We start from the raw sequence: 14,075 nt of genomic DNA, 5'->3' as shown, positions 1-14,075 counted from the left end.
ACGGAGGGAATGAAATATGCAGCAATTTTTTTGCAATAAATCCAAACAGTGATAACTAGTGGTTCTCACTTACATATCCTTAACAAACTGGTTTGAATATTTGCTTCATATAGTTTTCTACCATATGGAACAAGATTAGGTTGAAAAACCTCTGACTTTTTGAGTCATGAGATTTTTTATTAAGAAAGTTCATGGTAACAGAGGGAAAAGTAACGGAGGGAAAATTGTGCAAACAAGTAGAAGGTGCAGGATTTTACATCATTTCTCAGCTTTTTTCTTCTGAATACTTTAATTTTACTTCAAAATGAAAGGAAACTATTTCTATAAAATATGTCAGTCCTTCCAAGCTAATTTTTATCATTGTAAATACTTTTTTTTTTTTTTTTTTAAATCATGTACCTTCATCAACAGTTCAAGGATCGAATAACACAAGATATGATGAAATACATCAGTTTATTTACATGATTTTCAGGTCTTTGAAATTTGGGAAATAATTTTTGTTCCATGTTTCATACATGGTCTGTTTAAAACATATGGAACTCTAGAACCAAAAATGGTACAGAAAAAAGGTCAACAGTTTCATAAACTAGAGTACATATGTATCTGTTCAATACATTTTTATATCAGATGCATTAACTTGAATTTTTGGCCTTGTTGTTTACTTCTGCTGGACCGGGCCCAGAAACTTTGTAGTCATTTTTTCTCAGTTTCACACTCTGGCACGTTAAGATCGTTTGCTTTTATACGGCAGAATTGGCAATCTCTACTGAACAAAAGGTAAAAGGTTATGAGGTTATGTTGTTAACTTGAAAACTACAGCTTCCTGACATCTCAAAGTGAAACAGAGCGGTTTGAGCTTTGGAGATGTAGACAGACTAATAATAAACTACTCAATGAACGTGTGAATGAAACAAAATACAACTCCAGGTCTGTTGTTGAGGAGGTAACAATGTTATAACATGGCTAAAAGCTCACAAGAGGCAATTTTGTGCAATATAGGACCTGCCCCCCTCCCCAGTGAGAGTTGTGTATTGTTTTTTTTTTTTTTTATAGTAGTAGTAGTAGTTTATTCAAACTAAAAAGCCTACACAATTTAAACCAGCCTGAATTCAGACTTTGAACCTCAATTTGCATAATTTGGGCTCGTTTGCCAGTCAAATGTGGAATCATTTCGCTCCGGGAGGGGAAAATGTATCCAACCCAGCAACACAAGTCAAATCCTGTGGCGAAAAACTAAAGCTGCACTGTGTAACTTTACTCATCTGCTTGTCTCCATGGAGATGTTAAAGCTCTGCCTGGAATATTCCCACGGTAAACAGAGTCCAGTCTAGTTTGCATTTGTTTTTATTTTCAAAAATAGCTGGAAAAATTTGCATTCTCCAGAGATCTGACGTGTAACTTGACCTCGCGTTCTCACCGCGAAGATAATTTAATGCCATACTGTGGAATTTTAAAGCAAAAACAACAATTTCTCCATGGAGACAAGCTCATGCACCAGTAAAGTTACATAGTGAGTCTTTTAATCAAGGTTAAATTCACGAAAACAAGCTGAATTTAATGTTAGACGTGTAAATAAAATGGTTGAGCGAGCAAGAGCTGTTTTTTTTTTGGAGCGCAGCAGTCGAGGCTGTGGTCACGGGCGGGTTTGGTGTCTTTTGGCGTCACATTCCCGGCACAGGCTTCGCACATGTCCGTGTAACCTGGAGACGGAGGAATGCGCCACCCTAAATCCACTCTGGACTCCGGCGATAACCACCGCGCTGTAAATTAGCCCAACTAATGGAGCATTTCCCGAACCGCTGAGTGACCCGCGGGGAAGGGACGGAGCGCTAAAAGGAGGATTTGGTTTCTAAAATTCTAGAAAGAGTTGATTTATTTTACAAGCGTGATCGTAAAATGAAATTACTTAAAGGTCCTGTCAATCGTGAAATTGACTCTTGTGAGGTTTAAATCATGTTAGAATGTTGTTTGCTCTTCAAAACAGACCTGAAGTTGCATTTTGTTTCATTCATACGTGTTTGATTAACTCTTTATGATTAGTCTGTCTGTATCTCCAAAGCTCAAAATGCTGTGTTCCACCTTGTGATGTCATGAAGTGCTAGTTTTCAAGTTAACAGCTCCTTTTACCTTTTGTTTAGAAGAGATTGACAATTCCAGGGCTGAAATTATCCAAGTGACTCTAGTGAAGATGTATGGAGTTTAAAAGTGGAGCACTATTAAGTAGGGCTGGGTATCATTAAAAAGTTGCCGATACGATACATACCTCGATACACAGACCATGTTATGATACATACCTCGATACAGTGAGCTTTCATTTCACAAATCATGGCTGTGATACTAAAAGTCTTTGTTAAACCACTTCTCTTCCATCCCTCAATTTTCTTCCGCTTATCCGGGGCAGCAGTCTAAGCAGAGACTCCCAGACTTCCTTCAGCCTGGACAGTTCCTTTAGCTCCTCCTGGGGGTCCCAAGGCGTTCCCAGGCCAGCCCAGAGACATAGTCCCTCCAGCATGCCCTAGGTCTTCCTCACGTCCCGAGGAAGGCGCCCAGGAGGCATCCGGAACAGATGCCCTCTCGACGTGGAGGAGCAGCGGCTCTAGTCCAAACTCCTCCCGTGTGACTGAGCTCCTCACTCTGTCTCTAAGGGAGCGCCCAGACACCCTGCAGAAGAAACTCATTTCGATCGCTTGTGTCAGCGCTCTCGTCCTTTGACCACTTCTTGTGCAAAGTTAATATGAAACACACCCATTTTAATCATCAAAACAGTGAAACTGTCAAATGTGTCACATAAATTAGTTTTCTTCCTTTAAACAAGCCACAAAATTGTAGCTATAACAAAATAATCTTGTAAAATACACCAAAAAATACCAACTATACCAAAAAATACTCTTGGCAATCTATTGATACAGCAGCCCGGTTATGTCAAGAAACCAGGATACTACATTTACAACCGGGATACTGATGTGTATGATGATAATTGCTGTACACTAAACACTGTACTTAAAAATTTAACAATTGCTGAGATTAATAAAGTTGAAGTGCTGAATATTGATCTCTGTTTCCCACCTCGCTGTCATTGTTGATAGTTACTGTGAGAAATCATTAACGTGATCAGTGTCTGCCAGTGTTGGGAGTAACGTGTTATAAAAGTAACAAATTACTAGGTTAATAACTGGGTTACTGCTTTTTGCTGTAACCCAGAAATGTTACAGCATTACAGGGAAAAAATGTGTATATTTTACTCGGTACAAATGTGAGTAATGTGCGTTACAATACTTTTTTAACCTGGATTGAAGTGCTGGGTTTTTCTTTATACAAATTCGCTAAAATCACCGCGATATCAGCAGCGATGAAACGCCAGAGGTGCGCCCGCGTAAACCGTCAGGAAACCGCGAGCAACAGGACCGGCGCAGAACTCCACTCTCCACGAAGCTAATCGCAGCTGACGCTCGATCGCGCCTTGCAGACGCCCTGTTCCATGGACTCTGGGTACTCTCAGGGGCGGTCCGAGATTCCAAGTTCTAGTCCAAGATTAGTCCTGGTTTGGTCCTGGTTTAGTCCTTTTTTAGTCCTGGTTCAGACTTGGTTTAGTAGTCCTGGTTTAGTCCTTGTTCAGACCTGGTTTAGACCTGTGTTTGATCTGCTTCAGCTCTGGTTTAATCCTAGTTAATCCTGTTTTAGACCTATTTTAGACCTAGTTTAGTCCTGGTTTAGTCCTCGGTTCAGTCCTGGTTTAGACCGAGTTTAGCCCTGGTTTAGTCCTCAGTTCAATCCTGGTTTAGACCTAGTTTAGTCCTGGTTTAGTCCTCGGTTCAATCCTGGTTTAGACCTAGTTTAGTCCCCGGTTCAGTCCTGGTTTAGACCTAGTTTAGTCCTCAGTTCAGTCCTGGTTTAGATCTAGTTTAGTCCTAGTTTAGTCCTCGGTTCAATCCTGGTTTAGACCTAGTTTAGTCCTGGTTTAGTCCTCGGTTCAATCCTGAATTAGACCTAGTTTAGTCCTCGGTTCAGTCCTGGTTTAGACCTAGTTTAGTCCTCGGTTCAGTCCTGGTTTAGACTTAGTTTAGTCCTGGTTCTGTTCTGGTTTAGACCTGGTTCACTCCTGGTTCAATCTTGGTTTATTCCTGGTTCGGTCCATATACGGCGCAAAAGTCCAGCATCTTTACAGTTATTTTGTTGAGAGTAACTTAATGTGCTGCAATAGTCGTGTAACGCCTTATATTTTAAACACAGTAATATTGTAATGTGACGAATTACTTTGAAATGACAGTAACAAATCATAAATAACACATTACAGTTTTAAAGTAACTTGCCCAACAGTGGTGTCTGCACATCGATGATTGTCATGAACTATTATTAATAATGTATAACTAAAGACAAACTGAGCAAATTGTTAGTTCAGAAGAGCGTATCAAACTGGTCGCCCTTCGTATGACTCATTACCCATGAAGTAGCTCTCAGTTTCAAACGACCCCTGCTGTACGATATATATCAATATTTCGATATCTTTGCACAGACCTACTATTAATGCCATACTGCGAAACATTCCAGATTTACCAATAACAGCTTCACAGAGACAGCGCCATCCGGAAAAAAGTGACAACGTGCACCTTTAATTTCAAATCCAGCATTCACAATACCTTCTAGAAGAAATTCCACAATCACTGGACTTTATTATAATTATTACTACATTATCGGGAACATTGTGGTCAGCCAGATCTGAGATTAGGCTTGGGCAAGTCCGGCTCGTGGTGCTAATAGGCGTTAATGTGCTAGGATAACGACTCCACTGGCAGAGGTCGGCCTATTCACACTGTACCAAAACACTGGCTGCTTTGTCCATTCTAATAAGTACTGTTCTAACAAAGGGATAGACATTCTGGTTTTCCTGGAGAGTCCTTCTTGCAGCCCGGCGTGATGGTGGCACGTATTCGGCCTGGCTACGGCCCAAGGAGCTTATTTATGTTTCGACACCAGACGAGAATCACGGGGGCGCAGAGGGAGCCGGGGACATTACTCAGCCTGTGGGGTCGAGCTCGGGACCGGACTTAATTCGGTGTCCGCGCACACTGGTAGTCAAGTTCCACACTTAACTGTTCTGCCCCGAATGTTTTACAGTACGGCGTTAAAAGTGATCCGTCTCCATGGCGACGAGTGACTGACACCACCCGGCAGAGTCCCGCACCGGGTCGGGTACGGGCGAATAGTAGTCGCTGAAACGGGCGGGTTTTAACGTTCTGGAATTTTACGGGCAGGTAGTGATTACACACGGGCGGGTCAGGACTAAACCAGGACTACACCAGGACTAATCTTAGACTTAAGAGAGAGAGAGAGAACCCCGAGACCATGGAGCAGGGTGTCTGCAAAGCGCGATCGGGCGACGGCTGCGCTTACCTCTGTGCGGTGTGGACCTCTGCGCTGGTCCTTTCGCCTGCGGTCTACACGGGCGCACCTCCAAGCTTGTCCCGACAGCGAGTCCTGGTTCATTTCTGTTTTAGTCCCGGTTTAGTCCTAATTTAGTCCTGGAATCAGTCCTAGGTTAGTCCTGGGTTAGTCCTGGTTTAGTCCTGGGTTAGTCCTGGTTTAGTCCTGGGTTAGTCCTGGTTTAGTCCTGGTGTAGTCCTCTTTTAGTTCTGGAATTAGTCCTAGATTAGTCCTGGGTTAGTCCTGGTTTAGTCCTCTTTTAGTTCTGGAATTAGTCCTAGATTAGTCCTGGGTTAGTCCTGGTTTAGTCCTGGGTTATTCCTGGGTTAGTACTGGTTTAGTTTTGGGTTAGTCCTGGTTTAGTCCTGGGTTAGTACTGGTTTAGTCCTGGGTTAGTCCTGGGTTAGTACTGTCCTGGGTTAGTCCTGGGTTAGTCCTCTTTTAGTCCTGTTTTAGTCCTAATTTTGTCCTCTTTTAGTTCTGGAATTAGTCCTAGATTAGTCCTGGGTTAGTCCTGGGTTAGTCCTGGTTTAGTCCTGGTTTAGTCCTCTTTTAGTTCTGGAATTAGTCCTAGATTAGTCCTGGGTTAGTCCTGGTTTAGTCCTGGGTTATTCTTGGGTTAGTCCTGGTTTAGTCCTCTTTTAGTTCTGGAATTAGTCCTAGATTAGTCCTGGGTTAGTCCTGGTTTAGTCCTGGGTTATTCCTGGGTTAGTACTGGTTTAGTTTTGGGTTAGTCCTGGGTTAGTCCTGGTTTAGTCCTGGATTTGTCCTCTTTTAGTTCTGGAATTAGTCCTAGATTAGTCCTGGGTTAGTCCTGGGTTATTCCTGGGTTAGTACTGGTTTAGTTTTGGGTTAGTCCTGGGTTAGTCCTGGTTTAGTCCTGGTATAGTCCTGGTTTAGTCCTCTTTTAGTTCTGGAATTAGTCCTAGATTAGTCCTGGTTTAGTCCTGGGTTATTCCTGGGTTAGTACTGGTTTAGTTTTGGGTTAGTCCTGGTTTAGTCCTGGGTTTGTCCTCTTTTAGTTCTGGAATTAGTCCTGGGTTAGTCCTGGTTTAGTCCTGGGTTAGTACTGGTTTAGTCCTGGTTAGTCCTGGGTTAGTCCTGGTTTAGTCCTGGGTTAGTACTGGTTTAGTCCTGGGTTAGTCCTGGGTTAGTACTGTCCTGGGTTAGTCCTCTTTTAGTCCTGTTTTAGTCCTAATTTTGTCCTCTTTTAGTTCTGGAATTAGTCCTAGATTAGTCCTGGGTTAGTCCTGGTGTAGTCCTGGTTTTGTCCATGGCGTGTGCGATGCAAAAGTTGAGTATATCGAACAGTGTTTCTTCTGCTCAGTAAATAAATCCTGTGAAGTGATGTATTTTTGAGAGTCGAGTTGCGTCTGTGAATTCATGTTCGTCCTGAAGAAAGCGAAACCGTTTCATTTCATTTACTGATTTTTATTCTCGAAGTCGTAACTTTTCAATCCGTATTCTGATGGATGCTTCAGTTATAATGATTTTAATTTGTGTGTGGTTTATAGCGGGCACGGGTGTGTAACGGTGGAATGTTAACGGGTCCAGGCGGGTGCGGGTTTAACTTTGATAAAATCATAGGTTAACGGGCGGGTGCGGTGCTGTACTACCCAACTCTGCCACCTGGCCAAGTTACAGGTCAGATCTGTGGAGAGGGGCCCCACTCCCAGTAAGAATGTGCGTTTTTTAAGGTTTCGTTGAACCCCCGTAATGAAATAAATGCATAGGTTTGGTCCAGTATTGTGACGCATTCCAGACAAAGCAATAAGAGCCAGTGTTCTATTGAAATGAGCTCCCTGCAGACTAAATCGACAGTGACGTCTATCGATTCACACTACCCCGTTGAAATAAGTGACCTTCCGTTTTTTCCGTTTACAGTTGTATAGATCCAATAAAGCCAAATTCTGACCTCCCCAGTTTTTACAACATATTTCTTTGGATTAGAGATGCAGGTTTGATGCCGTTTGCACACGGTGATCAAAGTTTATACCTTAGTTATGTCAAATTTCAACTCATTTATATGAATATGCGTTGGTAGCTCATTTTGACAGTCGTATTGTGCTATCAAATAGGGCTCAGACTAAAGGTAGCACATATCGACAGGCCAATTTAGCCATGCTCCTCTTATAGAATCACCATTATTAACTCATTTATTTATGAATTTGGGTAGAGGTAGCAAATCTTGACTATATCTTCTCCCAAATAATGCATCCAGTAGGGCACAAACCTCACCTTTGTGACACTGAGAACACTGAAGACAGGACAATTCCATGCAATTCAGTTTTATTTATATAGCGCCAATAACAATGGACTTGTCTCTTAGTCATGATGGACGAGGACAGAAAAAGGGACAACAGAAAAAACATTATAACAAAAAAATATATATACAGAGGATTCAGGGAGGGACATTTATCCCATCTGTGCCTCGGGAGCCCAAACCGACAGACGTTTAAACTGTGACAGCGCTTGAGGGTTGTAGCTCAAATCGATGAGTAGCTCAGATTGACAGAACAACAGCATCAGAAAAGTTACATGGCCCACCTTTAAAGACGGGGTTAGTAAATCGACATTTTGGAGCGTTCTTTTATCTCTTCAAAACCATGTCTGAAGAGGTTTTAGATGTTATCCATGCATGTTTGAGTAATCCAGTGATCTCTGCCAGGGCCCTATTTTCGAATCCTCATCTCGGTTAGGTGTACGCCATGCTCTTACTACAAGGCCACGCCCTCCTCAGCTCCCCCCTCATCGAACGGCGAGCGACAGAGAGAGACAGCATCAAAAATGAAACTGAAACTAAACCTTAATACGTTGTTTTTGGCCAATAGAACTTAATTAAAAATAATGAAAGGTAACATGCGTGGTGATCTAAATATGTGTTAGAAATTAGTAGAAATGTAATAGCTCTTCTTTAAGTTTAGACATTTGATGCACAGTGTGTAGCGCTAAAGAGATAATGACATATTGTTTCATAAATGGACATGTGTAGAGCCTGCAGTTTTTGATTTCCAATAGAGTTCAGCCGCTCCATTTCACTCACTCTGTCCCTGATATGGGTCAGACTCATGGATCTATAATAAAAACTAGATAAGCCCCTCCCCCCTCTGTCCCGGCTCAAGACAGACTAGTGGCCGCTCCAGGTACTGCAGCTCATGGGAGTGTGGACCTAGAAAGAATTCTCCCACAGAGCGCAATGCATTTTATGGGAATTCAAACTGCTCGTGTTCTGACAGGGCATGGGCAACTTTCACAAAGGTTGGATTTTGTAGGGATTCTTTTCTATTTTCACAGCGTAAACCTTTTAAAATGTTAAAATCCTCAAAGCACCTAAAAGTGATCTTTGTCAGACTTCTGATCTGAGCCACTCTAGCAGCTCTCGCTCTGATTGGTCCAAACAGAACGCGGCAGTAAGAGCTGTGTAAATGTCTTGTTAACATTGGTGGCGTCAGTCACACAATGGACGACGTCGTTAATAATCGGCGTTGATAATAATCTGATTCTTCATCATTTTGAGTAAAAACATCCAATATTACAGATTTTTACCGGGCTGATGCCTTTACGTTTGTACTCAAAGTGATTTTTTTTAAATAAACAATATGACACTAACAGTAGGTGGACATAATTTTAGGTGATCTCATATAGAAAGCATTTCTCTATCAATAATATTTTTTATCTGGTTAAGGAAAGACTGGGCTTTTTATTCTCTGTAAGCAGACAAAACTTTATATGTGAAGATTTCCTCGTCTTTGCTTCTCTAGAGTAAACAACTGCCTGTTCATGGAGACTTTGGCTCAACAGACAATTTGAAGAGAACAAACAAGAATTTTCAGGATGTGGTTCGCTACATTCATGCAGTTTTAAAAAGCACGACAACATCAAGTAATCCAAAGTATTCAGATTACGTTACTCACTTTAAGTAATTTAATGGATTATGTTACAAACTACATTCTGGGATATGTAATCTGTAATCTGTAATCTGTAGGGGAATACATTTTAAAAGTCACCTTCCCAACTCTGGGTGTTAAACATGTGTGAATGAAACAAAACACAACTCCAGGTCTGTTTTGGGGATATTTGGGAGGAAACAACATTATAAAATAGATCAGAAAACAGCATAATATGGACCTTTTTAAGCTCGAGTCAGTCTGAGATATGAGCTACAGATGACAGTGTGGATTGTGTGTGGTCCACAGAACGGTCATCATGATTCAGCAGAAGTCCAGTCCTCACTGTGTCTCCTGGAGCTGTCATGTATTTGTTCAGTCAGAGTGCAGGAAATACACCACATTGTTTCGGTTATTGCGATGTCCGGCTGACCCTCAAGGTTCAAGTTTTTATCCTGTACAAAATATCTGTCACCGTGGAGACAAGCAGGTCAAGTTACAGGTAAGATCTGTAGAGAAACAAACACGATCATAGTGAGCAATCATGTTTTTACTGAGTATTTCTTTCCAAACCAAACACATGTGCAAGAGTAAACGCCAAGGTAACTTTTTAGAGGGTAGACTGTCTGGAATATTCTGCAGTACGTCAGCACGTGAAGTTACAGCTCAGATCTGTGCGGAGGCCACCACAGTAAAAATGCATGTTTGTCAATGTATTTGAATGATACAAACACTTCTAATTGAATAAGTCAAGACATACTGTATAAGTTGAATGCCATACTGTGGAGCTTTCCAGTCAACATAAGAACAAGAGAGACGAGCAGCGAACTCTTCACCAGAAAAGTTACACAGTCCACCTTTAACATAGATGTTCTGTGGAACATGTAAACCAAAGCAAAAAAAAATAAAAGCGCAACAAATAAGACCACGCCCTAGAAAAGTTTTGCATTGTACTAATTGAAAATATGCTTACTTTTGGTTATCAAAAGTGTAGAAAATCAATCAGTTGTGTGGTCCTCTTTGTCTTTGTGTTATTTATTTTATTTATTTAACTTATTTACTGCTTTTTAAAAATGATTTTTATGGTTTTTAATTTATTTAGATTTGACTGGTTTTATTGTTTTAGGACTGGGATGACCAAATTTTCGCAATTTACGTTTTTGTTGTCTTCATTTTATGATCTCTGTGCTGCACTTTGGAAACTGCTTTGTTTATAAAATGTGCTGTAGAAATAAAGTGGATTTGGATTTAACTAAAGAGTGTGTTTTTTTTATTATCATCATGGTGTCGTAATCGGTTTTGAGCATCGAGTCTATTCCTTAGTACTGAAATCAAATGACAAAACTAATTTATACCAAAAAAATGATGAGAAATGTCTTTGTCTTTTGTCCACAGAAGATTTGCTTTCCTCCGCACTGACCTCATCATGCTCTGACCGTACTCAAGAATCCACTTCCAGTCTGAGTGAGTCATGCACACATCCTCTTAAAATGTCTGCATCACCAATCTATGTTTAGAAACAGTACAATACTACGTTACGCACAACCTGACCTAATCGCATGTGCTCTTAATTGAGGAAGCCGACATGAAACTAACAACCTTTTGGCTAACGAGCGTCTGTAACCTTATCCCCCTGCAGCTTGTGCGTGTGGCGGCGTGGGCGGTCCCTTATAGCTCCGGAGCCTAGACCAGAGCACCATGGGAGGAGTGGCGCTGGACGACGGGGGCCCGGCGGTCAAGGCCCCGGACGGAGGTTGGGGCTGGGCGGTGCTGCTGGGCTGCTTCGTCATCACGGGCTTCTCCTACGCCTTCCCCAAAGCCGTCAGCGTCTTCTTCAAGGAGCTGATCCGCGAGTTCGGCGTGGGCTACAGCGACACGGCCTGGGTCTCCTCCATCCTGCTGGCCATGCTCTACGGCACAGGTACGCACGGCTCGGCCCGGAACGCGTGAAGCAGCACCTCGTATTCACTGCCACAAAGTTATTTCATGTCAGCATAAAGGAACTGAGGTGGAAAATGATATTAATACTTGCTCACTTTCAGTTTGATTACTTTTTCCAGAAACAGTAAAACATAATTACAGTCACAGGTCCCTAGCCTGATTCGTTATTTAACCAATCACTGCTATTTGGTCGTGACGTATCGCGTTTTCCGCACTATAGGTCTCTCGGGATTATAAGACGCACTGTCATTAAATGGTCTATTTTCAAACTTTTTTTCACAAATAAACCGCACCGGACTTTAAAGGAAACACAACAGTGTGATGGGTGAGTGGTTTTGTTTGTTTGTGGCGTTCACGGTGACTCTGGGCTTTGTTCAGTTGTGGCGTGTAGGGAGGGTGCTGTCTGGGACCAACGGATTGTCGGCGTGTTCGCAGTGACTCAGTTGTTCAGTTGTGTCTAGAAGTAGCACATCGCGCTCGCTTTTTCGGTTCGTTCCTCTATTATTCGATAGAATAATGTTTGAAATAAAACTAACCTTGCTTCGCATGAATCGCCGCATGTTGAGGGACTATTTTCTCATATATCAGTCCGCCGCTATCGAGCTTTCTATCAGAAAGTACAACTCACTGCTGCTGCTGCTCAGACATAAATCTTTCAAATGCGAGGTTGGTTTTACATCGAAACAGACATTCACATGGACAGTCTGGTGTAATAATAGATTTACTTCAGGTGTTTTGTGGAGTGGGTAAGGAGAACTATGACCATTGACATGCACTAGTCTAACACCAGCGACCTCTGCAAATACAAGGACTGGATGGAATATTTAAAAAAGTGTCTCCACACGTCTCCAACACTCTGGCTCACAAGGAAATGAGGTCCTATGTCCAAAATTCCGAACTGTCCCTTTAAGTCTCCTCAGAGTAATGTATAACACAAAGTGCAGTGTTTTACCTGTAAATATTCAAAGTCTGTTTGAGATGAGAACAAGCCACTACAGTTTAAAAGGAACCTACATGTGTAATCTAGTTTCCTTATGGCTGAAACATAATTCTGCAGATTTTTTTAAAAGTAAAATGTTTTATAATGCGACCTCTGCAAATACAAATAAAAAAGTGTCTCCACATTTCTCCAACGCTCTGGCTCACTAGGAAATGAGGTCCAAAATGTGTCCAAAAATTCCGTACTGTCCCTTGTAGTGTCTCGCCCAAGGACACAACAACAGCATTCATCTGTTGGAAGGAGTGGAATCACACCGTCAACCTGTTAGTCAGGGGATTTGATCGCTCAACCAACGATGTTTACGTCGATTCAAGTCACCAACCTTCAGATCAGTGGACAAACACAAAATCTTGCATAAAAAAGCAGTTTATCAGTGAGTCTATCAGTATGTGAGCAGCAAACTCGGACATAAACTCACTGGCACAGAAAGCGAGGTGTATTTGTAATAGATGTATCACATTTATATGAGTGTGTGGTGTTGCGAAAACTCTATATTTCTCCATCTGGTCTGGAAAGGCTTGTGTGTATGATTGATGTCACAGCGCTCTGTTCCCACTGGACTGTGTCTGGAGTGTCCTTTCAGTCTCCAGTCTGGGGCTGGCTCCTGTACACGCTGTGCTGAACTGTCGTTATAGAATCAGAGAGGCCCAATCGAACTCGTCTGTGCATTTGAGAAGACGGTACAGGAGGAACAATACCACCTCGAATCTTCCTAAAGCAGATAATACACGCACCAAGAATCTCAGACTTTCGGTCATTGCACAATCCATACTGGGAAGGATTTTCCGAAAAAGTGAGGATCAAACCGCCATGTTTGTTTTCCCATTGGGATCTGTCTATTGACAAAGCCGATATTTTCAAGTCTTTTGAACCATATCACTTTTGTGTCTGGTTCTGATATTGTCATATTTAAGTTTTGGGATTCGGACATTGTAATTGTGTGGTTGTTGGATGTTCTAACAGCGGAAAACGGCTTGAAAAATTGATTTGTGAACTCCAAACCTCTGTTCAAACTGTTTCCCTTCCCGACGGAATTGAAAAATAGTGAAAGGTGAAGGCAATGGGCAGGATTGATCCACAGGAAGAACCAAAAAGGAAGTGAACATTTTGTATGTGAAGCGCCAACAAAGCGGGATCCTGTTTGTTAATCGAGAGGTGCAGAAGACAAACAGACTGAGCTGCACTTTCTTGTTCTTGTGGTTTTACAGCAACATCACATCTTGGTCTCTTTGCAGTGGAAGGTGTTTCTTGGCAAACAGCTGGTGCCTTTCGCTTTGGCGTTGATTTTTAAATTCGTAATCAAGGTTGAGTGAGGGATCAGGGTTTTGCTTTGTTGGCGCTCCACATACAAAATGTTCTCTGCAAACTCGGGATGATTTAGGCAGTCAAAGGTTTCCTTTTTGGTTCTTCCTGTGGATCAATCCTGCCCATCGCCTTCACCTTTCACTATTTTTCAATTCCATTGGGAAGAGAGACAGTTTGAACAGAGGTTTGCAGTCACACACATCTGATTCCCTTTTGCATTTATGGAGTTCGCAAACACATTTCTCTAGTCGTTTTCCACTGTTAGGATCTAACAACCACACAACTAACAATGTCCGAATCCCAAAACTAAAATATGACAATATCAGAACCAGAAACAAAAGCGATATGGTTCAAAAGACTTGAAAAGATCGGCTTTGTCAATAGACGCATCCCACTGGGAAATCAAACATGGAGGTTTGATGCTCACTTTTTCAGAAAATCCTTCCCAGTATGAATTGCACAATGAACGGAAGTCCGAGATTCTTGATGCGTCTATTAAAACAAGTATTGAAACTAGATAT

The 14,075-nt window shown here is 41.9% G+C and overlaps 1 protein-coding gene across 3 annotated transcripts in view; it reads left to right on the top strand.

The window, feature by feature from the left end:
• The window catches only part of slc16a3a (solute carrier family 16 member 3a), a 51,050-nt gene that overhangs the window by 9,099 nt on the left and 27,876 nt on the right, over nt 1-14,075 (top strand). The window contains exons 1-3 of one of the 3 annotated variants that reach the window (XM_020927372.2): nt 9,656-9,810; nt 10,704-10,772; nt 10,948-11,229. In XM_020927372.2, coding sequence (XP_020783031.1) covers nt 11,007-11,229 — 223 coding nt within the window. In that variant the 5' untranslated portion in view covers nt 9,656-9,810; nt 10,704-10,772; nt 10,948-11,006. Of the gene's footprint in view, nt 1-9,655; nt 9,811-10,703; nt 10,773-10,947; nt 11,230-14,075 lie in introns of those variants that run through there. The other 2 variants (XM_055152623.1, XM_055152622.1) reach the window with 2 other exon arrangements.

This window comes from Boleophthalmus pectinirostris, unplaced genomic scaffold (assembly GCF_026225935.1).
Source record: "Boleophthalmus pectinirostris isolate CB_2022bp ecotype Guang Dong unplaced genomic scaffold, ASM2622593v1 HiC_scaffold_17, whole genome shotgun sequence".
Taxonomy (NCBI): Eukaryota; Metazoa; Chordata; class Actinopteri; order Gobiiformes; family Gobiidae; genus Boleophthalmus; species Boleophthalmus pectinirostris.
Note: the sequence above shows the minus strand (reverse complement) of the source record. Positions and strands in the feature narration are given on the sequence as shown.